This window comes from Ambystoma mexicanum, chromosome 1p (genome assembly GCF_040938575.1).
Source record: "Ambystoma mexicanum isolate Mex_15411 chromosome 1p, UKY_AmexF1_1, whole genome shotgun sequence".
NCBI classification, from domain to species: domain Eukaryota; kingdom Metazoa; phylum Chordata; class Amphibia; order Caudata; family Ambystomatidae; genus Ambystoma; species Ambystoma mexicanum.
This window is the reverse complement of record NC_090921.1, coordinates 1,047,287,274-1,047,312,009: the sequence shown is the minus strand read 5'-3', so window position 1 is coordinate 1,047,312,009 and position 24,736 is coordinate 1,047,287,274. Positions and strand designations below refer to the sequence as shown.

Sequence of the window (24,736 nt, the reverse complement as noted above, 5' to 3'; positions counted from 1 at the left end):
TAAGTTCTGTTATTATGTATGTAGTGCATGTTTCTATGAATTTGTTATATAAAAGGATATTGTGTAACATATGAATGCTTTCGTAATAAATTAATTATTTGTATAGGACCAAAAATGTTGTGTCAGGTTCTCCTTTCTGATGTTGTTCTTAATGACCCCATGAACCACAGCTCCTAATAAATCGGGGTACCATCTATTTCTGGTCTGTCCAATAAACCAGCAATTTAGATTGGGGTATTCGCACCTAGAAACACTTGTGTACAGGCGCATTAGAAATGACTTATCATATCATATCACCCAGTGTAATCAGTGCCTGGAAACGACCATGGTTACACAAAGCCGTCTTTTGATTCGAGCTTGATTTTATGAATTATCAGAGCATGGGTGCAAACTCACTGTTACACAGCTTGCATCTAGGGAATCTATTAAGATTATCAGTCTCACTTTTACAGTCATCCAAGCCTGATAACATCCCCTGGTCAGGCATACATAATGTATGAACGCTAATCTTTATGGGACAATATTTCTTTGTGGACCACAGCATGTTCTGCTGATTCTCAAATCTTTTGGTGCCTCTGTCAATGTTGGGTAAGATTTTCATAAATGTTATAAATCTTCCTGGCCTGTGTCAACCCCAGAACAGTTTACTGGACTTCTATTCCTAGGTGAGTGAGAATCGTTTTCCCCTCTCACCTAGTCTTTTACTCTTCTAATGAGTGACCTTTTTTTGTCTCTTTGTAATATGTTTATGGATTTATAGTTCGCTATGACCTTTGGGCTTAGGCTGGGTTCCCAAGAAGTAAAGTGGGATTCCCATCTCCTTTACATTTACTATAGTGAGCCTGCACACCCCACCTTATGTGGCGCTTCTGAGGAGATAGAGTGTATCCCCTTTCTCACTCTACTGGTAACATTTTTGTTACTATTACAGGCTGCAGATTCTCAAAGTGGGGAAAAAAACCATAGAACAGGTTATCATGCCATGCTCTTTCTAGAGAAGGGCGCCTGCTACCTTTTCTGATAGCAATAGTTGAAATACATAGGCTAATTCTGCTTCTGGAATTAGAAACGTTCCACCTAGTAGGAATTTAATAAACCATAATGAAGATTCCCCCTGCTAATAGCGCAGGGAGCTCTTGATTCTAGTAAAGACAAGGAGGCGAGCATTAAGCTTTATCTTCTTTATTTTCTACTCTCCAGCAGTTTCATCAAATATAAACTTTGTAAACTTTTCCTTTTAAAATGTAACTTTATTTATTTATTTATTTTAACAAAAACTTCAAGTCCCATCATTCCTGTAGTTCCATAGTCTCTGGCCATGTGACCTAGTCCTTCCTGTTCCTTTGTCCTTCGTCCTTCCTCTTCTTTGACTGCTCGAACTGCAATCCTTCTTAACTGCGTAACTAACTGGTCCACTTGTACTGAACTTCCTGCTTTGTGCTGGATTGGCCTCTCACATTCGAACTCGCGATCTTGTTCCAGGCAAACTGATCTGATTAGGGTTTTCAGCTGTTCTTTTGCTCATCCCCTAATACCAGGAAGAAACAAGATTATATATGTTAGGGCGGGAATACACACACTATTCTGGAAGAAATAGTCATGTTAATTATTAACAATGCATCACATCATTCACATCATTAAATTGTGTGTTTGGGACGGGAATTTAATGCTCGCCTCCTTGTCTTTAATCGAATCAAGAGCTCCCTGCGCTATTAGCAGGGGGAATCTTCATTCTATGTCAAGACAGAGGTGAGCATTAAGCTTGTTCAAAGCTTCGTGCCACAGTCTCTGCTATTGCATTTATTGGCCTAAAATAGAACGTCCTGAACGTTGAGTCGCTAGCCCAGTCTGCTGCTTTCATGATGTCTTGCAACGATGCGCCTTGCCCTAATGCTTTTGAGGCCATCGCTGCTCTGACTGAGTGCGCACCAAATTTGGACATGTCAATGCCTGCCAGATTCATGATGTCCCTGACCCATCTCGCTATAGTGGCTGTCGCTACTCCTCTGTGGTTTCCTACGCGCTATTAATAGTTGGGTTACTACTGCCGGCCTCACGTCTGCCGTTCTGTTCTCGCATTCTCTAATACATGTTGCCACGCACCACTTAGGATGATTTTGCATATATGGGTAAGTGATTGTAGAAGAATCTGTTTTTGTCCTTCGAGCTATGTTGAATGTCACTCCCTCGGGGCCATAAGTTTTCCAATTGATCTCTAATGCTTTAACATCTGCTACTCTCCTGCATTAAATCATGCACAAGAGCATAGCAAGCTTTCCGGACAACTGTGCCAGGGACAGATACCTGTTTTTTGGCCAGTCTGCCAGAAATCTTAGCACTAACGATACATCCCATAGAGTGTCGTACCTTAGTTGTGGGGGTTTCCTAAACCTTATCCCTTTCAAAAGCCTTATCACAGCTATGTTCTCTCCCACTGGAACCCCTTCTATAGGTACAATACCTGCTGAAATTGCAGACCTATACACTCCTATAGACCTATAAGCTTCACCGTCTTGGAGCAATTCTGCTAGGAAATTCATTATTTCGACTAGAGGGGCAGAAACGGGATGAATATTTCTCCTTGTGCACCACGACGACCACATAGTCCAAGCTGCGTCGTAGCTCCTTCTGATAGAGGGTGCCCAGGACTCGGCGATGAGGCTCGCAGCTTGCGCCGATATTCCCGGGAGATTCCAGCGTCTCCTGCTATCCTGCAAGCCATCAGCGGCAGTGTCCCCTTCACTCTCAGAGGGTGATATGACCCAGCTGGGTCCGTAAGCAGGCTCGCATCTTGAGGTAGTAATCTCGGGTAGTCTATTAACAGCTCCATGAGCGTCGGAAACCACACCTGAGATTTCCAGATCGGGGCTACTACTATGAGGCTCGCCGCCTCTCTGCATGCCTTCGCTAGTACCCTGCTCATCATTATAAATGGCAGGAAAGCGTATAGTACCTGTTCTCTCCAGTCCTGCAGGAAAGCATCCGCACCTGCTGCTGCTGGGTCTAATCTCCAGCTGAAGAATCTCTCTTTCTGTGCGTTCAGTCTGGATGCAAACAGATCTGTGTGAATCAGTCCCCACAGTTCTTCCAGCTGTCGGAATATGCTCTTTTCCAGCATCCAATCGCTGGAGTCTGATAGGTATCTGGAGTTCCAGTCCGCTATGACATTCAGCGATCCTGGAAGGTACTCGGCTACCACTGAGGTCCCGGATTCCAGGCAGGTGTGCCAAAAATCCTTGACTATTTCCGCTGGTAATCTGGATCTCGTCCCTCCTAAATGATTTATATACTTGACTGCTGAAATGTTGTCCATTTTCAGCAGAATACAGGAGTTCACTTTCCCTTTGGTAAAAGCCTTGATCGCAAAAGATCCAGCTAATAGTTCCAGACAGTTGATGTGCAGCTGGAGTTCTTCCGCGCTCCACCTCCCACCTGTCTGGAGATCCCCGCATCGGGCTCCCCAGCCTGCTCGGCTGGCATCTGACTCTATTATCAGATCTGGACGGTCACCGAAAATGGCTCTTCCGTTCCATGCTTCCATGTTCGCCAGACACCACTGTAACTCCGTCCTGGACTCCTGGTCGATGTGTACTAAGTGATGGTACTGCAGGCCCTGTTGCAGGTGTCTTATTTTTAGCCTTTGCAGAGCTCGATAGTGGAGCGGACCCGGAAAAATCGCTTGAATCGAGGCTGCTAATAATCCTACCACTCGTGCTACAGTGCGGAGGGATATAATTGTTTTGTTGAGGCATGCTCTCAATTCTCTCTTTATGTCTCTTATCTTCCTGCCTAGAAGCTCTAGAGTTGCTGTTCTGGTATCTAGAATGAACCCTAGGAATTCTAGTCTCCTGGTTGGCTTCATCCCCGATTTCTCCTGGTTCACTAGGAATCCTAGAGACGTCAGGAGTTTCGCCATCCAGTCTGCTTGATAGAGGAGTGTTTCCTTGCAGCTGGCCATCAGTAGGATATCGTCCAGATATATAATTGTACGAATCCCCTTCTCCCTGATCGCTGCTGCAACTGGTTTCATGATCTTCGTAAATGCCCGTGGCGCTGATGCTAGCCCAAAAGGCACTGTGGCGAATTGCCATAATTGCCCATCCCAGTCGAATGCCAGGAAGGGTCGAAAGTCCTTGTGAACTGGTACTGTCAGGTATGCATCTATTAAATCTGTCCTTACTAGCCAGTCTTCTTTCCTGAGTGTATCCCTAAGCTGATGGGTCCCTTCCATCTTGAAATGGTTGTAAAGTACCCATCTGTTCATGTTCTTTAGGTTTATTACAGGTCTTACTTTGTCCTTTCGATGGACTAAGAACATATTGCTCATGAATTTTGGGAGTGATTTGCATAGCTCTATCGCTAGCTTCTGTGCTAGCTTTTGCAATTCTGCGTATAATAGCTTCTTCTCTATCTGTGACGCGACTAGAGGACGGGGTGTTTGGCTTTTGATGGGGGTCCCTGTGAGCTCTATGTGCATGCCTTGCACTGTCTGAAGAACCCAGGCGTCGTTGGAAAGCGAGCGCCAGTTTTCCCAGGACATTGGTGTTGTTCCCCCAACCGGATGGTATGTGCAAACTCTCACCTGTGAGGAAGCTGTGTCCTCTTCCCTGGCCTCTGGCTCTCCTCCCTCTCGGGAATCGACCTCTTGGTGGGAAGAATGAGTCTGGTTGTTGGCTCTCCCAGTAGTTGTTCCTATTTCCTTGAGGCCTTCTGAACGTTTGGAAGCGACTGGCCGCTCGGCCTCTGAACTGACCGGACCCACCAAAAACTCTTTCGGGAAAGATTTTCTTCATTGACGCCTGTGCCTTTTCTAGGGAGGCATATGTTCCCACAAACCTCCCCATCTCCTTGCCAAATGTGTTGCCGAATAAAAGGCCTTGCGCTGCCTCGCCTGCTTCATAAGACAACAGATCTCCTAGTTTCTTGTCTATTTTCAGCAGGAGGCCTCTTCTGCGCTCCGATGAAATCGCACAATTCGCATTGCCTAAAAGGCATACGGCCCTCTGCGCCCAGTTTGCTAGGACTCTTGGGTCCACCTCTTCTCCGGTGTCCTTAGCCTGTTCTGCTAGGTCCATAATTTTTGCTAGTGGCCCAGCCATGTCCAGGATCTTTTCCTGGCAGCTTTTCCAGGAGCGGTCTATCCCTTTCCTGGGGTCTCTATTCGACTTTGCGACAAAGGAGAGCATTTTCGGGTCGAGTTCTGGGGCTTCTGCCACCTTACCCGGCAGGTCTGGTCTCGGACACTCCGCTCTCATCCTCTGCCTTACTTCCTTCTCTAATGCTTTACTCAGTCTCTGGGTCATATATTTCGCTACCCTCGGGGAGGGCACCCATTCCGATGATCTGGGATTTCTTATCTCCTCAGGCTGGAACATATCAGAGGTCTCATCCTCTTCTAGATTGTTAATTTTTCTGAGCCTTTTCTTCGGAGGAGGCTGGCTCTCCTAGTCCTCTTCATTATCTGCTTCCTCCTGAGAGGAGTTCGGAGACTCTTGAGTTTCGTCTTCAAGGAGACTTCCTTCCATGTTGCCATATTATCATCCCCTGGGTAGGGGGTCTCGAGGCTCGGCACCTGCGATTTTCTCATGAACACTTCCCTTAGTTTGCTGAAAGCGTCAGAAGCCTCGGGGCCTTTGATCCCACCCCCTTCAAATTGGGCCAGGGGGTCAGAAGAGTCATCGATCTTCCGGGCCTTGTTACACCCCTTTGGACCCTTTGCAGTGGCCCTAGTGGACGTGCTGTCATCGGTGCTTAAGTTTCTCTGGCTCAAGAATTGCTCTATGGTCTGGAGTCTCTCCTGAAGGGGTTTAACTCCCTGAGCCACGGCCTCTGTCAGTGAATCCCCCAGCACCTCTTTAAAACTATAGGCCAGGTCTTCTCTTCGTAGACTGCCTCCTCTTCCTCACTCCATTCAAAATGAGACATTTTTTGGTACTGCTAGGTGCCTGAAAATACCTTAGCAAAGGTGTAGTGGCACGTCCACTGAATTCACTCTGAGAGGCTGCACCTTATCTGCACTCAGTCTGAGATGTGCAGTATTTTCCCGGGACTCTCACGCTGTCCCTAGCGTAGATATTCACTTAGAAGTGTTTTATTCAGTTCAATTACAACAATTATGCGAATACAGGAGCTTATCTGTGCTCCGAAACCAAGCGGTCGATCTATCTCCTTCAAAAACTTTCTCCACACGGAGCTTTCTGCTGTAGGCTCCGCCTACCCAAAGGTGGGGGCTCCTCCTGCCCAGCGTCGCGCTCCGGCTTTCACTGGAGGGATTCCCTTTACTCGCGAGCCGTGCTCGCTGTCTGTCTCCGCCCCCACAAGGGTGGGGGCTGGAGCTCATGTATTACGCACACGAGCGAGGGAGGGAGATTCCCGCTCGCGCTGCTATACGCGAGCGGGAAGGAAAGCCCGGGGTTTCCTCGCTCGCGCTCAGCCCCGCCTCCCCAAGGGTGGGGGCTGACCTGCTCCCTGTGCTAAAACAGCACTGCAGCTCGTGTGAGAGGAATCCGCAGGCCCCTGAGGTGCCGGGGTAGTGCGGCACGGGGCCGCGGATTCCTCAGATCAAAGTCTTCCAATGCCACTTAGAAATGGAACGCTGCAACACGCGCGCGCCTCGAATATATTAAAATTATACAGGTATTATTAAAATATGCTAAATCACCAAAAGGATACACCATAGCACGGAGCATATATGAAACGTTACTTATCTCTGGAGAGCAGGAAAAGAAGAGGAAGGACAAAGGAACAGGAAGGACTAGGTCACATGGCCAGAGACTATGGAACTACAGGAATGATGGGACTTGAAGTTTTTGTTAAAAAAAAAACATGTTACATTTTAAAAGGAAAAGTTTACAAAGTTTATATTTGTTGAAACTGCTGGAGAGTAGAAAATAAAGAAGATAAAGCTTAATGCTCGCCTCAGTCTTGACATAGAATTCTAAGGAATTCAAACTTATAACAACAAATTGTTTTTGTAGCAATTCCCAGCCACTCTACAGTTCGTTCTATTCCCTCTTCCTAAAACATGTTGCAGAAGAGAGTGTTACTATTACAGGACTGGAAGTCACTCCATACGCCTTTCATTATTCCTCTACAAGGTTTGCACATTTGAGCTCTTCTGTATATATTTTAATTTTTAAGACACAAACAAACCGGGCCAATGACACAGTAATGCAAATATGACTTGTATAATGCGTTTTGAGGTTTGATAGCACAATTGTCTTTTGATGATTAATGAAAGGCCTAATTTCCTGGAACTAATACTACTTAATAGTGTACCTTTGTTGTGATATGGTAGTGCAGAGAGGTAAGTGCTCAAGTCTATCTCATGGTCAAATGTTGCTGGTACGAGTTAGCCCTACATCTTTCAGTAAACAATCAACTGAGGTAATTATAATCACAGTGCCTAGAAGTTGGATGATTTCTGCTTGAAGCGCAATATCAATATTTTAAATATCTATTGGCTACACTACTTCGTGGATCTGTTTTGCTGAATTTTTATTTCATTTGAAAATGCAACCATTTCATTGTTGTTGTATAACAGCGCTTGCACTGGGTGGAAAGTCAGGTTTAGAATGTTTTAAGTGTAGTCTCAAAGATTCTAAAGGGGCTATGATTCCTGAGATTGCTGTAATGACAACCACTTACTCTGAGCGAATGTCCTCAAGCTGCTGCTGACTATTTATAGTACCACTTACCACAGTGACTCCAAGTTGCATACTCATCCGTGCCGCAGGTAAGGTTTTGAGGTAGAAGTATATTGCACACTGTTTTTATAATTTAGAGTGTAAAATAAATGGCAACAGTAAAAACTAACTATTTGTCTCTGCAAGAGTACCAAAGTATGTGACAGGCAGCCAAAACATGACGAAACTTGAAAATGAATAGAACACATAACCAAAACAGTTGTAAGGCAAAGATGTCTAGATGTCTGGCTTCAAACAATTTATAACATTTGTGTAAAATGTTCTATTATACAATAATGTGTATGAACACACCACATAAATGCATATTTATGATAAATGCGCACAGCACAGGAACTCTGAAAAAATATTTTTGTGCCATGCAAGCAAACATTCACTGAAAAAAGATGACATCTGTGTTAAAGGATACTTACCAAGTGTAACTAAGTGTTCCATCTTATTACTTTTAAGATCCTAAAATGCTCTGAAAATAAGTATGTGTGGGAACACTCCTCTCCATGAGGATCTACAGTCACAAAACACATCAGAATTTAAACAGAAAGAAACCATTTCTCATCTGACTCTGTGCTGTTTCTGACTTGCTCAGTGCATACATCACAGAGAGAGAAACATGTGTTTTCAGACCGCTCAGTCATGTCCTTCATTTTCTTGCATGCAGATAAGAATCAAAGGATGTGTTCCGTTTCTGTCAAGTAAAATGCCCTTTGCTTTCAACTGGTGCGTAAATGATATGTATGGAAAGATAAAAGGTGTCATATTTACAAGATTATAATACGTAAAAAAGGCCCAGTACGACACTTATCTGGAGGCCTGAGAGTACATGGAACACAAAAGACATATGTAGAATAGGTGTAACATACGTAACTTGGAATAGCAAAGGGGAGCCTATGCTGCTTTAAAAAGGCTCAAAGGCACCTATGCTGTTATTGATGCTTATGTCTCTCAAGGATGCAGACAAAAAATGTTACAACTGCAATTTGAAGTGTCATGCATCCATTGTAAACTGTGTTTGTGGAAGGCAAGCCAGCCTATTTCAAATAATATCAGAGAACTCCCGGATGCACAATTAGCTATAGGAATCTGAAACAAGTAGATAGGACTCTGTTTTAGCGTAAAGGTCTTTCAGTTGCTTGGACTGGCAGTTCCTCCAGATGATTTTGTAGATATTCTGATTGGGTGTCATAGCAAAATTACTAGATTTTCAAAAAGGTTCCATAGTGGCAAACAGGTACCAATCTTCGTGCTGCCACCTATTCAGATCTAGTAGATGGGGTTCCCCCCTGTGAAGTCTTTTGTACAGTGCCTGCAACCCCCTTCTAATGGCAAGTGTTCATTATTCTGGAAAAACCACTGGAATTGGCATGTGTGGGTATACCCACACTATATTTATCTATTTAGACAATATCTTGATCTTTCTACACCCTCTGCAAAACTAACAAGAGCCTTTCTTGGAAACCCTCAAGGAGAGTGTGATGGCCTTGGGAAATAAAAGTAATTCAACAGAATCTGGGGTGATGCCAATAGTAGAGCAGAGACGATGTGCACCCTCTATGCCTGGAGAGCCTGATCATTGGTTGCCATTTGTGACCACGAAAGTGGGGTTTATTCTACACTTCTTAACATTTATGCAACCCAGCTTAGCCCCTTTCATACTGCCTAACCTGGTGAACAGCTCCTGGAGATGCTTGAAGAGATTCGGAGAGGTCCCACATTGTCGTTGTCTACCCTGTGGTAATTTCCCTCCGTTGTTTGTACATTGAGGAGAAACCTAGATGCCCTTTCATTAAACCCTTCTAATAGTGACCATCAGCTGATTTGATCTGCAGAGGCCTCGTTTACTCCGGCTGGGCCTAACGTTTTTGGGAAAGTGGTGTTAGATTTTTTGTAAAATCAGAGCATGGTTATGCCTGCCTTTGTTCCAAGGCATCGCTACATCTCTGACAAATGGGAATTTTACAAGCTTCTTGCAAAAAGAGGTTAAGGTTTTTTTTACTAAGTCCAGTGTGCATGCATTGGAGGAACACTTCTCTCTTCACGTCAACTCTGGGGTGGATGACAGTTTTGGACAGCCTGCATAAGTGTGCCTCTTTCCCTAGTAAAGTGTTTGCCCTAGCTCCCGAGTTCTATCGAAACTGCTTGCCATATTACGTAAATATTGCAATCCCTATACAGAGTCACATTGGAGAAAAGATAGTTACTTGCACAGTAACACTAGCTATGCCAATGAGGAGTTTTTGTCATGGACGGATAAACTCACTACCCATTCCTTTGGATCTAGCCATTTTGATCCAGCTTTATTTGCAATCAACGTTTTCTGAAAGTAAAGTGCAGTGTTTATCCTAATTCAAAGAATTTCAGGGTCTTCCGATCTTTCACAGAGAGAACTTGCGTTATTAGGTACGTAGGTGTTTACACCTGATGTGCACATCTCAACATATTGTTCCATCCACTTGGGATCTAAGTGCAAGGCCGTTTGGTTATCTTCTTGTGCATGAAAGTGTCACAGGAGTTTTCTAAGTTTGAAATTATTTTGTGACAAGTCGCACTGAGTAGGTGGTTTGAAATAACAGTATCTCGTGTGTGTGCTGGCTTTTGTATTAATACTCTGTAACCATTCATCTTAATCGTTGTGCATTTTGTGACATTCCATTTTGTGCACATCTACTAATATGCTATATAACAGCCATAAAAACCATGAATGCTCATAAGCCATCATTCCATCAGGTGCAGCCACATTGTATCAGAAAAGGAAACTCTGCTATTTATCAGTTTTGGGACAGTCTTTTATTTGTATATTATTCCGTGAAGCCTACAAGTAAACGTGCTGCAGCTAAAACCTTTGCTTTGACGTTAACCTCACTGTGTAGTTCCTCATGTCTGTTCATTCTTTGCTTTTCTTCCAATGAAGGGTGAGCAGCGGACTCCTCTAAATACTCAGATATACTTTTGTGCCAGCAAGTATAATTTTTCACACCTTAGAACGTTGGTCAGATTTCTGAAAGCACACTCAGGACACGCTTAGTAACATAAGTCAGACAGAATGTATAAAAATGCAGTTATTTATTTAGGCCATGGACAAACACTTAGCAATTAAAACCATAGGTAATTAGCACAGTAAACATACTCTACCTTTTTTTGGCAGTATGGTGTAAATTAACGTTTGACAAATTTACATACAATCTTCAAATCAATTACATAATATTCTTGCTAAAAAAAATCCCAAAAATTCATGAAACCGTTCAATACGTTAACTATTTTCCTTTTGTAGAAATACTGAAATTTCTTCAACAACTCCTCACAATGACAAATTTAAAGATATCTGATTGCTAGATATAAATCAATTCCATAAAAAATTCCTTTGAAAATGGGGTTGGAGATATCGTAAAATGGCTGAAATGCGTATTAATTACTAATCCTACACTGCCAGTTAGGAGATGCATGATGGCCCCCACCACAAAATCGACACACTCCTTTATCTCTACTCAGGCCCACTCTTATACCCACCACTTAAAGTGTGGATATGAAATTGAGATGGAAAACCGAACATAACTTACTCAATGGAAGTTTGTTAATATATGCTGGTAATACCTCTTTTACATTGTAGCATTGCAAAATCCTTAAAAGTTGTACGTGAGTCTAACACCCTTTTATTTATTGCCCAATTGTAATTGAATACATAATTTTGTCACATTGGGATTCTCAAACATTTGCCTTTTATTAGAACCAACCTCACTTAACAGTATAAAACTGAGTCACACATTTCTCTACCTCTAGTCTCGGACGGTCAATATGAAATTAAGTTACAACAATCGCAGCTCTGCTCTCAACAGTGACATTGGTAAGAAATTCGGTAAACCCCAAACCAGTTTCTAGATAAGCCCCTGAAGGCTTATTAAACCCTCCAAAGCTTGAGTTGACTTAATTCTGAACCATATGTTATGGTCGAAATCATTTTTATTTTGGAGAAGTTTAAAAGAGGAATGTAAGAGAATTTGCTAAATATTTTGCTTAAAATCTTCATTTGAGTTTGTGATGGTTTAATGGTATGTCTCATAGTTTCTCAAAACTGTCATCATTGTTTTCCCTTGCATGAATCTGCTATTACATAACAGATGTTACATGGCCCAAGTGTACAAGCCTCACTGCTCAGGTGAAATTATTGAGCTTCCTATTGTTGGAAAATGATCATTTTGATTTTGTCACATTTATTTTCAAATTATTCGTAATAGCGTATTGGTGGAAAACCGCTAGTGTTCTTTGGATCCCTATTTGGATAGCATCAAGGAAGATCATATCGTGGGCATACGTGAGCCACAGTAATAGAGTACGGCCAAACTTTGCGGGAAAGGAATTGCATTGATTTAGCTTTTCCCGAAAGATAGAGATTAAACAGGGCGTATGCTAGGACACATCCTTGGCAAAGGCCAAGAGTTGTAGCAATTGCTCTAGACAAGTTTCCTGCAGGTTCAATCTTACCTTTATTATGTTTGCATCATGGGGGAGCATCATTTTTTTAAATTCCTGATGAAATTCTCCATTTGATCAACTTTTGCCATGGAAAATGTCTGAACATGCATGGTATACTGTGAGTTTCCCTCTCCTTATTGCTCTTTCATGGATCAGTTACATAAGCAAACTATTTAAGGAAGTTCCCAACCTAAGCCTGAAACTGGTTTGCACCTTCTTGATCCTCCCAGACCCATTTAGCCCATTTGTCCAGATCGTTTAGGGCCAGAGAAGGTAGGATCTAACTGGAAACATCCAGCAAGGCAATTTACTAATATTTCTTGGGTTCAAATTATTATCTATTCTTATTAAATGTGTATGACATGTAAGATATTCCATGATGGAGGTATTCAGTTCTTACTTATCACATCCTTAAAAAGGAAATACAGAATGTCTGCCCACAGTGAAAGATTATCTTTCAGTGTCAGATTGGACATACCATCTCAGGGTTCGAAATTAAGATTCAATGAGCAGGAGCTAAAACCAGCTGCTGGGTGTCGGTCATCACCCACCAACTTCCACATGAGACGCACACTTTAACATTTTGTAAATTTAAATGTGACTGAGATGTGTCCTATTTCCTCTTTATGAACATTCCCCAACACTCAAAGTTAATGTCACATATGCATGTTTGCAAGGCACCATTGGCCTGTGGAGCCAATCGTAGCTCCTGGTAATTGTTAGTTTTAAGCTAACCCGGCTCTCCTGGGGTAGAAGCAGAAGCTAAATAGCTCCCAGCTATTTCGATCCCTGTCATCTGGTCCAGCAGCTCTAGAGTTTTAAGCACTTATTATTTTTTCAACATTTGACCTCAAAAATTTTGTTTCTTCAATACATTGTTCCCCCTGTTGGCATTGATTTTATTTTTCCGTATGGAGAGTTCAGATTGAGAATTCAACAAAATAGATACGTTTGGAGTTAAACTCAATCGTTCCTCCTTTCTTGCCAGAGCAGTCTTTTCCAGATAATATAAGTGTTTACCAATCTAGAATCTTCATTCGCACCAGGGAATGGCCATTAGCCAATCGGGTGGCTGGAACAACGGGCAATAATATAATCCTCCGCCCAGTCACCCGGGACCCTTTCCCGGGTGGCGCCATTTTTTTCTTTTATGTGGGGAGACAACAGGGAGGCTCTCGCTGTTCCCCCAAAACCAACCACACCCTTTCCCCACCCCCTTCCAACTTACCTGTGGGTCTGAAGTTTTGAGCTTCGATCCCTGCGCTCCGTCCGATCCTGGCCGCCTCCACAGAAATGGGAAAGGAACTTACTCCCTTTTCTCTATGGGGCATCCATCTTTTTTTAATTTTTATTCCCCCCTCCTTCGAGAGATTGGCTGCGCAAGCAAAGTGAATCTCCCGGGGGAGGCAGGACATTTGCACCTTGGATAACCCTGGGATGCGAATGGCTTTCACCCCCTTGGCTGGTGAGCAGACATACCTGGTAACGGCACTCAACCCTCACTTCGTTCGGGTCTACCTTGGTTCCTGCTTTCAGGTGAATACCAGCCATGTCCGCCCCCCAACAAGGGGTTGAAAGCCATAAGAACTATCTGCTGAAGTTGGTGCTCTTCACTCTGAGCCTTAGCCTTTTTTGCGTTGTATTAAGCAGATCACTTAGATTTTTATATTCATTCACTTTTGGGGTGCTCTGGCTACAGCACACTAACACTTTACTTTTAGAACACAGTTAAACCAATATATAACAATATCAACTATAGTGTAGCAAAGGAAGTGAATAAAGAACCACCAGGTAAGTAAAACCAAATTAACTAATATGTAGAAAAGAAAGGAGTTAAAAACACCATACAAAGCATTATAAATGAAGGCACTACAAACTATTAAAAAAAAGTCCTTCACTAGCTAGAAAAGAGGGGGTCTTGTGCCTATAGAGTCACAGGTCCCAATGCAATTCTCTTCGGAGACTCTCTTCGGAGACTAGGAGTCTTTTTTATCTTTTTTCAAATTTCAGTTTTATTAGTTTTCAAAAGGTAGCAGTTTCATAATCATATACAAGCACTTTCCACCAACAAGACAGCAAAGGATTATTGCAAAAAACAGCAACCATATATAGAACATATAAAGTCTTTGCGGAACACATACATTTCCAATAACAATATAGAAACCAATTGCTTACACCCCGCCCCCCTCCCCCAATTCTCATGACGCCGACTGACGGGCTAGAAGACACCAGATGTTACCTTAGAACCATTTGCATCTACACAACATGGGACACATGAGCACAAAATGTCCTGTGAAATCTACATAGCAGACAGCATGAACCATCGCATAGATTATCTCTGGGTGTAGTAACGCTCTGCACACATTCTGTTTATGTGACATATTTAGCACAAAATTCAGACCATGCATTCTCAACTGTGGTGCGATTCCCCCTGCAGGGCCGCAGTTACATTGTCCATTCTGTATATGTTCAGTGCGACCCCCAACCACTCTGTTTTGCTAGGAAGCTTGGGTCTCTTCCAAGCCATGGTGAGACAGGCTCTCGCGGCCATGAGAAGGCCTTGCATCATTTTGGGTGCTTTCAAGGTCGTGTTGTCCGTTTCAACCAGGCCGAACAGAATCAGGAGTGGTTGTTTCTCCCATACATCTTCGTCCAATCCCTTGATCCCGCTGAGAACTTCTGACCAATAAGCTTGGACCACCTCATATCCCCACCACATATGCCAATAGTCTGCTTGCTTCCCACAGCCCCTCCAGCATTGTGGGCTTACCCCTTGGTACATTTTGGCCAGACGTGTCGGATCATACTGCCATCTATACATCAACTTGACGGAAAGCAGTTTGTATTGGCAGGATATAGATGATTTTGCCGTTCATCTACAAATTTGTAACCATAAGTTTTGTGAAATCTGCCTGCCCATATCTGATTCCCATCTGTTCTTGAGTGTGAGGGATGGTGTAATATCGACTTCGATCAGCGCCGAGTACATTGCACTAATTAAACCTCTAGAGGTCGTACAGGTGTAGGGAATTCTCTCACGGGGTGAGGTCCCTTTGTAGCTGATCTTTCCATATCGCCCTTGTCATCACCCCCTTGAGTCTAAGGTAGAGGAAAACTGAAAGCGAGCCTATGCCAAGTGCCTCCTGAAGCTCCTGAATAGTAATGAAGGTGCCATTCCTCCAGAGTTGACCAGCCCTTTCCAGTCCCACGTCATACCAGGTGTCATAGCTCCTTGGGTCCGGGATTGCATCCCGGATCCCTGGCGACCAGAGGTGTCCCAACGGAGAGGGCCATGTCATAACTCCCACCATTTTCTTGCCTGGCTTCCATATTGCCCATATTGTTCCAATAATGGGGTGATTTTTGACACTATTGCGTAGCTGGGAACCCGGAACCCACAGCCATTCACCCAGGATGAAAGGGCGGAGATGGTAATTGTCCAAGGCTATCCATTGCGGCTCTGACTGCTGCCTGACATGTGGGACAAGCACACGCAGTCGGGCTGCCCTATAGTATGTTTCTAAGTCCGGGAGGCCCACGCCTGCATTGTCTTTTCGAAGCTGGAGCAAAGACCTGGGGACTCTTGGCTTTTGATTTTGCCACAGGAAGGTTAAGAGGGACTTTCTAGTATCCGTAAAGTATTCCTGGGGCATTTTGATGAGGAGCATTTGGAACAAATAAAGTATTTTGGGAAGAATCACCATTTTAATTGCGTTTAGACGGCCCAGCCAGGGGATGGTAAGTCTGGACCACCTTTGGATGTCGTTTTAAAGGACAAGTGACAGAGGGGGGAAGTTAGCCTCATATAGGGAATCCAAGTCACGTGTAACATTGATACCTAGATATCGTGAGTGTGGAGAAGCTGACTTTTACACCCAGAGGGGCAAAGCGCTCCAACTCAGAGTCTCTACTTTTATCAGTTGGGAGGAGGATTGACTTTCCAGTATTAATTTTCAGGCCGGCCAGTTCGCCATATTTCTCGATTATATCGATCGCAGCTGGGACAGAATTCAGGGGGTCAGTTAGGTGTAGTAAAATGTCGTCAGCGTAGAGGCCTAGTTTATACTCGCGATCACCCACTATGATTCCCTTAACCTCACCATCGTTCCTTAACCTCTACGCCAGCGGCTCAAGGGACAATACAAATAGTATTGCCGACAGTGTGGGCAGCCTTGCCTTGTTCCCCTTTCCAAGGGAAACCAGCATGAGTTGCCCCCGTTCACTGCTACTGACGTTGTGGGGGATGTGTACAGTGCTTTGATGGCGAGGCGAAGCTTCGGCCCGAGCCCGTTCCAGACCAAAACCCTTTCTAAAAAGTCCCATGACATCCTATCAAAGGCCTTCTTGGCGTCCAGTGACAGAAGAGACGGATCCCCACCCATTCCCTGTACTTCATGAATTAGGTGAAGTGTTTTCCTCATGGTATCCGCTCCCTGTCTCCCAATAACGAAGCCAACTTGATCTGAGTGTATTAGCCGAGGTAAGCGTGATTCAAGCCAGGCCGCAATGACTCTAGCATATACCTTAGCATCAATATTGAGAAGAGAGACGGGCGATAGGAGCTACAATATTTGGGGTCCCTACCCTCCTTTGGAATGACAGCAAGGAGGGCCTGAGAGAAGGACGGGGGGGCTTGGCCTGTATCAAAGATGTGATTGAACAAGGATGCAAGAAAGGGGGCAATGAGTGCGGAGAATGTCTTATAAAACCAAGGCGTGAAACCATCATCCCCAAGGGCCTTTCCCGTCTTCAGGCGTTTTATGGCGTCCGAGACTTCCTCCTCTGTGACTGGTGTGTCTAAGGATTCGGCCTCCACGGATGTGAGCGTGGGGATCTGCGCTTCTCCGAGGTATGTGTCGATACTCTCGGGAGGAGGGGGAGGGTCACATGTATATAAGTCTTTATAAAAGAAGGCAAATGCTTCTTGTATGCCTTTGGGGATGTTGCTGTCGTGTCTGTGAGGGTGCCGTCAGTCCTCTCGATGAGATTGACCCACACCTCTGCCTTCTGTGTACGGAGACGAGCCGCCAGGAGGGCGTCTGCCTTGTCGCCTTTTTCATAATATTTTTGTTTGAGGTATTGTAGGGTTTGAGCTGTCTTGCCCACGATAAGCTCCTCCCTGAGCTTCTTAGCTTGGGCAAGATGCTTGGGTCTCTCACTTGGCTGCTTCCCATACGGACGTCTTCCCAACCTCACCCGTGTCATTTGTGGCAGAGAATTGATCGATCTCAGTTTCAAGAGTTTCTTTGAAAACCGAGTCTCCCCATAAGGAGTCATTACATCTCCATTTAGTATTCTGAGGGGCCAGATCGTTCCAGCATACGTCGACCGTAACCATGTCGTGGTCCGACCATGCCGTGGGGTGTATATTCGCGGCGCGAAGTATTCGCAGGAGGCCGTCGGAGAGGAAAATGTAATCAATGCGTGTGAGTGTGTCATGAGGGAGGGAGTGAAAGGTGAAGCCCCTGTCCGCTGGATGCAAATGGCGCCAGCTATCAGTGAGGCCATATAGGTCCAGGGTTAATTGGATTTCAGTCTCATCTCGGGAGGTGGGTGGATCGTGTGCGTCTAAACACCGCAAAAGCAACATACAAGTGTCAATTCTGACCCCCTTCTTAGGCATCGTTCCAGTGTCCATTTTAACCCACATTTCCACCCAAGCACCCTAAACATGCAGGCCCCCGTTTGTCAAACGCGTAACAGAAATTAAACAGTCAGATCTAAAGTCTGACCCTGGGGTTGAGTGCATAGCTGGCGCATGCTGCGCATGAGCTCCCGCACCAACATACCGAAAACCCTCCGCTTTCTCATGGGCAGCGCCCGAGCGCTCAGCCTCAACCATACTAATCACCCCATTGTACCTTTGCCACGTGCTGCTTAATGTGACAGCCTGGAATCCGGGTCAGTGTTCCATGTCTTGTGAATTGTTCATTCTCTGGAATTTTCTGGATCCCTGAATCCTCTTGCGCCGCGGGCCCTTAATACGCCACTCACCCTCACCTCCTTTCGATTCAGCAAGGGAGGGCCCTTCTCCCTGGGGATCCAACAGGTCCGCTATAGAGTCCGCAATGTCTTTTCCGAAACTAATTTCGTTGTCGAGGCCTCCCAGTCAAAGGTGAGTGAGAACGGATAACCCCTCCGGTACCTGATACCTTTGTCCTTCAGCATCCGTGTAATTGGGGAGCATTTCTTCCTCATTGCCAACGTGAGCGATGATAGATCTTGGTAGATGGAGATGTTCGCTTCGCCCAGTGAAAGCTGTGGTGCGTGTCTGGCCTTTTCTAGGATCCTAGCTCTGTCCGCGTAATTGTGAAAACGAGCCAGTATTGATCTCAGGCCTCCTGGTCTGCCTCCAGCCCTATGGATGCGGTCAATTTTCGGTTCACCCACTAATTCATCCCTAAATAAGAGCTTAAGAATGTTGTGTAGGGTCTGTTTTAGGTCAAGATCGGTTTCGCCTTCCTTTTCGGGCACGCCGACCACACGAATGTTGTTACGGCGCTCCCTATTTTCGAGATCATCAATCTATAGGCGTATTTGTTCTTCCCAGTGTTCTATTTCTGCGATGCGGTGATCCATTTGAGCCTCCAACGTGTTCAGAGAGGTTTGGTTGTGCTCGACTTGTTCCAACCTGTCGTCCATTTTGTCCATTCTTTGTGTGATTTTGTCGATTTTGCTGCCTATATCTGCTCTCATGCTTCTCATCTCGGAAAGCAGGTCAGCAACATCTGCCTTAGTGGCCGCGGCGTCAGATCCTACAGTCGACATCTTGGACTCGGCGGGTGACCTCAGGGAGTCGTGGGTTGGTGTAAACCTATATTTCGCCAATTTGCCCTTATGGTTCATGGGTGGTGGGACCCCAATGGCGAGGTGCGTGTGTCACAGCCATACACAGAGAGCCCCTCCAGAATGGTCTATTGAGAGGTATACGCTTGTGGTGTAGGACAGCACGAGGCCCCGGGGCAGTACCCAAGAAAGAGAGATTTCAGTTTGAGGCCTGTGCAGTGCGCCCCCGGCGGGGTGCCGGCTACCGTCCCCGGATCTTGCAGGTTCAGGAGTATGCGTGGGTTCCGAGGAGGGCACACGCCCTGACTGTCAGGGGCCCAACCCTCTCTCGTGACCTGTTCAAAATCTTCTAGCGCCCTTGATAGGACCCGAGGCGCATCGGCTTGCTTATTTTCTCCGGGGTCCAGGTGCCCTGCGCAGCCCCCCAGCCAACATGCGACTCGGGAGAGGGCCCGCCACCTTCCTTGTTCGTAGTGCAGGAGGAGAGCCCACTCGTGAAGGGCCGGGACAGCTTCGAGCGGATGGAGCCGGTCGTCTCCCTCTAGTGTGACCTGGGCGCACGCTCGTACATGAAGCGACAGCGGTGACCGCGTAAACTGGGCCCGCTCCTCGGCAGTCCTCCCACGGGCGCACCCAGTGCCCAGTCGGGCTCCCTCCGGGTCCCCGGCACACAGGGGTGAGGGGGTGCTTACCCGTGCGCCTGTACTTGTCGGTGGGCCCAGAGAGCGGTGTGCGTCGCTGAATTCTCCCTGGTTCCGCACGTATCACGGCTCTGTGGATGCTGGAGGGCGCGGTGGGATCTCGCAGGCCTGCCCTTCCTTTGCGCGCCCAATCTTGCAAAGGGGGTTTCTCCACGAAAAAACTGTTTCAGTCTGGGTTTTCTCCCAGTATGTCCTGAACACTTCCAACGCCTATTTCCGTCGAAGTTGTGGCCGGGGGGGGGGGTCTCGTGGTGGGGGCTCAATCCACTTTTCGGGACCCTTGCGCGGAGCCTACACAGAAAGTATTCCCATCCGTGCACCCCCTGGTGGCCGATCTCGGCTAGGAGTCTTTTTAAGAGTCTGAACAAGAGTTGGCAACATGCAGTGTGTGATTCAAAGTAGTAGAACAATTGGAGAAATGTTCTTAGCAGACGCTCTCCCACTCTAACCACCCTAGGGAAAGCCCAGAGAGGATCCTTGACTCCACTAATCAAGGTCCAATTTACTAAGTGACCACTTTGGCAGCTCCTGCAATCGCAAGCCCCTTGTGCTCTGTGTCTTGGTTCTGTTGCAGGAGGTCCAGGGGTCTTGTTGCAGAGGTCACTTTTGTTATCTGAATTTTAGGTTTGGCTAGTTAGCGAGTCCATGCTCTGGCAAGACGGTTCCTGGGGCTGAACAGCTGGACGAATAAAGGAGCACCACCTTGTTGACGACCTATAAAGACCCCCCAGGACACAATGCAGGTGGAGATTAGAGATGGCCATTTCTAATAAATGATGGAAGAGGGCCCTTGTGTCAAAACGAAGAAACTGGTTCGGCAAGGCCCTTCTTCGTGCTGGAAAGCTGCAAGTCAAGGGTCTGCAGAGTCCCAAGTCCGAACTCGGGATGGTGACCAATGCAGAGATATAGCCCATAGAGAAGTTGGACAGCTCACATGATGGTTCTAGAACACTCCCCAAGGTTTCCAAGGGCAGGATCCTCAAGCAGGGGTGAGCCTGGTTGTTCCCATCAATTTAGGGGTCGGAGCACCAACAGCAAAGGAGCACAGCTTCGCTAGGATGGTTGAAGAGGACAATGTTGGTTGATCGCAACAACGAGTTCCGGGTCTTCAGTGGGATGCTCCTTTTCGTAGGCGTATTATTGGCTCCAATGATGATCTGCTTATGGTCTGCACAACTCCCCCTTTTATTCAGGATTCGAGCTGGAGCCGCCTCAAAGCCCACCACAAGTAGGGTTCTGCACCATTCAAACTGGCAGGGGCTGTCCAATCATGCCCAGCTACAGACACATTTTGGCATAATGTGGACTAGGACCAGACGGTCCCATCCCCCATATCCCACCACAAACACACACCACTGCTTTCCCTGCACAAGGGCTTACCATATGTGACAGATCCAGCCCAGAGAGGGCAGGCAGAAGGCCAAAATACAAGATTGCCAATAGACATGCAAAAATGTCCTGGCATGGCCACTTTAGAGTATATGGTATAAAAAAATTAAAAGGATTATGGTAGAAAAATCATTGCTTCCACCGGCCCGTCTTGGATACATCATGCAGGTTACCACAAAGTTATGAAAAAATAGGTTTTAGGGACATAAAGTATCTCCACCACAACTAAGGTTAAGAGTGCAGCATAGAGAAATTCACAATGGTGAACAGTGTTCTCCTGCACTGATAGCCATAGGGACTGATCAGTGGCCCCAAAACAGATGCACTTAGCAAGGTAAGTGAAATAAAAAGGCCTAATTTGCCTTCAGAAGTCAAAACGGGTACAAAACAACATCAGAAAAAATGGGGGTTCCATAGATGTCTATGGAGGAAAAGCAGCAAGAAGAAAATAGCCAGCTGTTGACAAAGAAGAATGTGTGCTACAGTTTCTCCCATTTACAGTTGCTCCCATTTAACCTCTCCTTTAAGGCTTCAAATTAGATTGTGAATCTGTGAATTAGCGACATCCAATCAAAAGCCAATCATAGTGTGTAGGCGCTACCGTAGTGCCAGATTCTACTACAGTTGCCTCTTTTGGGGTGGGAAAACAATTGTTATTCTTGCTGGATATAGAGAAAGGAGACCCTGCATTTCAGGCATGTCTGAGCGCTTGATAGATGTGACAGTGCAACACTCCTACTCCCATGCAATGAATCAACCTAACAATAACTTCCATTGACCTTGTGTCTTCTCTGCACAACCATCATTTTGTTGCATGTTCATTGCGATACATTGTGTATTGTCATTAAGTAACTACAAAGCTTGCACTAACCATTGCTTTTCTCCTGCAGAACCCAGGCCAGCTTACGATAAGCCCTTCTACAATAGTGTGAGGCTACTTTCACCCTGTGCTTCAGTAAGTGAACTCTTGCTTGCTTCCATTTCGACATAACAGTGCTGTGAACCCGTGGGCATGTCCCTGCAGTCAGAGCATGCGTGGTCATAGATTTGATATCTTATTGTGACGCCATTCATTTTTTAGGTTAACAGTGTAATTTAATTGTCATAGAAGCAATGGGCGCTTAGGGCAATGCGACCTGCTTCTGGTGAGTGTGTAATTGGTTGCACTGTGCAACTGCAATTAAGCTGCGTTTGAGCGTCACAGTGATTGTACAAGGTTTGAGTTAGGCACTACAACATACACGTTTTAAAAATGCAACTCTGAAAATATGTCTTGAAAAGGTTTTGCAAATGTTTGTATTAGACAATGTAAACAGCTGAAATATTACGTTTTAAGTGTCCACAATTAATAGTGACTACAGTAATTTAGAAAAACACTTTTTACACTTAGCTTTCAGATATAAATCCCAGTAACATAACATGTATGTGATTACTGAAGTCTGAACTCATTGGACTTTTTAATATTTTCTGAGTGACCTCAAGAACAAAGAAATTGACACATAGCATGTCAAAGTGGTTTCTGAAGGAGACCTACTTTGTGCTTGTTCTGTTCTACTGAGAATGATTTTTCTGAAAACAGTGGGTGGACAGTGAAAGGTTGAGTCTTGAATCGGGTCCATTAGGAAAGTCAGAGAAGGCCACAGATCAAATATGATATTGGTCTTTCATAGAGTCACATACGTCTGAATATTCAAACCTCTCTATCTGGTAACCTCGGGACATTCTTTTATTTCACAGAATAGAGAAAAATAAGCCATTATTTTGTTGTATAACTTTAGCAGGTTCATCCTATTTTAAAAAACACGCATTGCCAGGCCATTTAGACTCACCCTGTGCGGCCTTCTTACATTCTCCATATTCAACTGGAAGTGGAACCCTTGAGAGAGAGCTCCTGCCGGGCTATCTTGGCTATGTACAAGTCTTTACTTTGAAGACGATTGTTGAATGTATTGTTGGCTGTCTGTGTCTGTCAGAGGGCTCCTGAAAAGATAATTGGCTGCTTGCAGCTACTGAATTTTGGGGGCTTTGACCCCCAATTGCTTAAAGGAGACTATGGGTCAGCAAGGGCCACACACATTTTCCATCTATTTTTTGAGCCCCCATGAGGAGGAAGCATGCAAGCTGTGTTAAGTTCCGTCCACCAAGACTGGACAGAGAGGGTTCACAAGGCCAGGAGGAATAATAAGGTAAAGACACCAAAAAGCAATGCAGTGCTTAGGGTGAAAAGAAAGCCAAAGGAAAGCATGCTGTAAAGGATACATCCAGGCATGCAGAGTCTAAGGCTGGTAAGTGGCCGCTTGCCCCAGGCCACCCTTGGAATCCTCCAAATGTCAAAAGTACCAATGTTACTTCTCTGTCATAGGGTCCAGCGGCAAAGAGGAAGAGGTTGTTCTTGGTACCACCATCCTTTGTGGAAAATACAACGATGGAGTTGTATGCCATGGTGAAACGACTGGCATTGGCAGTGTTGTCACTAAAATGACATAAAGGTGGCCAATGAAGTTAAAACCCTGGGCTTTTACCTAGACTACTCCCTGAACCTGCATAAACAAGTTAGTGCAACTGCCTCAACGACTTCTGACACTTGCAAGCTCATTCATTCTTGCAAACCCTTTCTCTCCTCGGAAAGCTGTATCACCCTAGCTCGAGCGATTGTTTTATCAAAAATTGACTACTTCAACGCACTCTATCCAGGCGCCTGCAAATATATCACCAACAAACTACAGATCTTGCAGAACACAATGCCCTTAGAACCGCCCTGGGTATCTCCAGATGGCATCACATCCAACTACTAGACGCAACAACTGGCTATCTATCCAAGAAAGAATTCAGCTCAAAACAGCTTCCTCGATCTATAAATGCCTCAACAACGCTGCCTCTCAATACCTGGCCGAAAATATTTCCAAAATCAACCCCATCAGACCCACCAGGATGTCCAACACCGGCTGCCTAAGGGTGCCAAGGTACAAATCAAAAAGAGCAGGGGGTAGCAGCTTCCCAGTCCAGTTCCCTTCCCCACACACTACGAACAGACAAGTCCTTCTATAAATTCCGAAAAGACACCAAATTTTGGCTGATCTCCAAAGACACACCCTAACCAACCACATACTCTCCATGTACCTACCTGTATAGATCTCGTGTCAGTAATGTTGTACTCCTTTGTACAAACCTTGCCTTCTGGCTAGTGATCTTTCCCATGTATGTTCCATGCCTTTGTGTAATTACTGCCTGCACTTTCTGTAACCATGAATATGCATATTCTTGTAATGCGCCCAGATACCTCAGGGTATGGTGCACACTATAAATAAATAAATAAAACAAACAAACAAACTAATAAAGAAGTAATCACAGAGGCACTGTCATCAGTCCACATTGCTGATCATGGCGCTACCGTCATTGCCGATATGAAATAGGATGGCATCATGGACATGTGAGCTTCTGACTACATCGCAGAGATCCCGTTGTCATTTAAGGACTCCCTCAGATCATGATTTTGATGCCCGTGCAGGCATTGCCACTCAATATCAAGACAGTAAATTTGCTGGTCCTTCTCATATTTAGGAAGAGTCTCCCCTGAGAAGACAGTAAGGCCAATTAGTTTAACAGTGGGATCTGGCAAGGGTTCTCCACCCACGCCGATGTATAAGGTCTTTTGGGATGGTTGTGATGCTGTTGGAGGGACAGGGCCTC

General features: G+C 45.3%; 1 protein-coding gene across 3 annotated transcripts in view; it reads left to right on the top strand.

The window, feature by feature from the left end:
- The window catches only part of LOC138447912 (pleckstrin homology domain-containing family G member 4B-like), a 1,180,303-nt gene that overhangs the window by 1,109,118 nt on the left and 46,449 nt on the right, over positions 1 to 24,736 (top strand). For 2 of the 3 annotated variants that reach the window (XM_069604450.1, XM_069604433.1), the window contains exon 23: positions 21,937 to 22,001. The exons of the other annotated variant lie outside the window; for it this stretch is intronic. In XM_069604450.1, coding sequence (XP_069460551.1) covers positions 21,937 to 21,978 — 42 coding nt within the window. In that variant the 3' untranslated portion in view covers positions 21,979 to 22,001. The remainder of the gene's footprint in view (positions 1 to 21,936; positions 22,002 to 24,736) is intronic. 3 annotated transcript variants of the gene reach the window in all.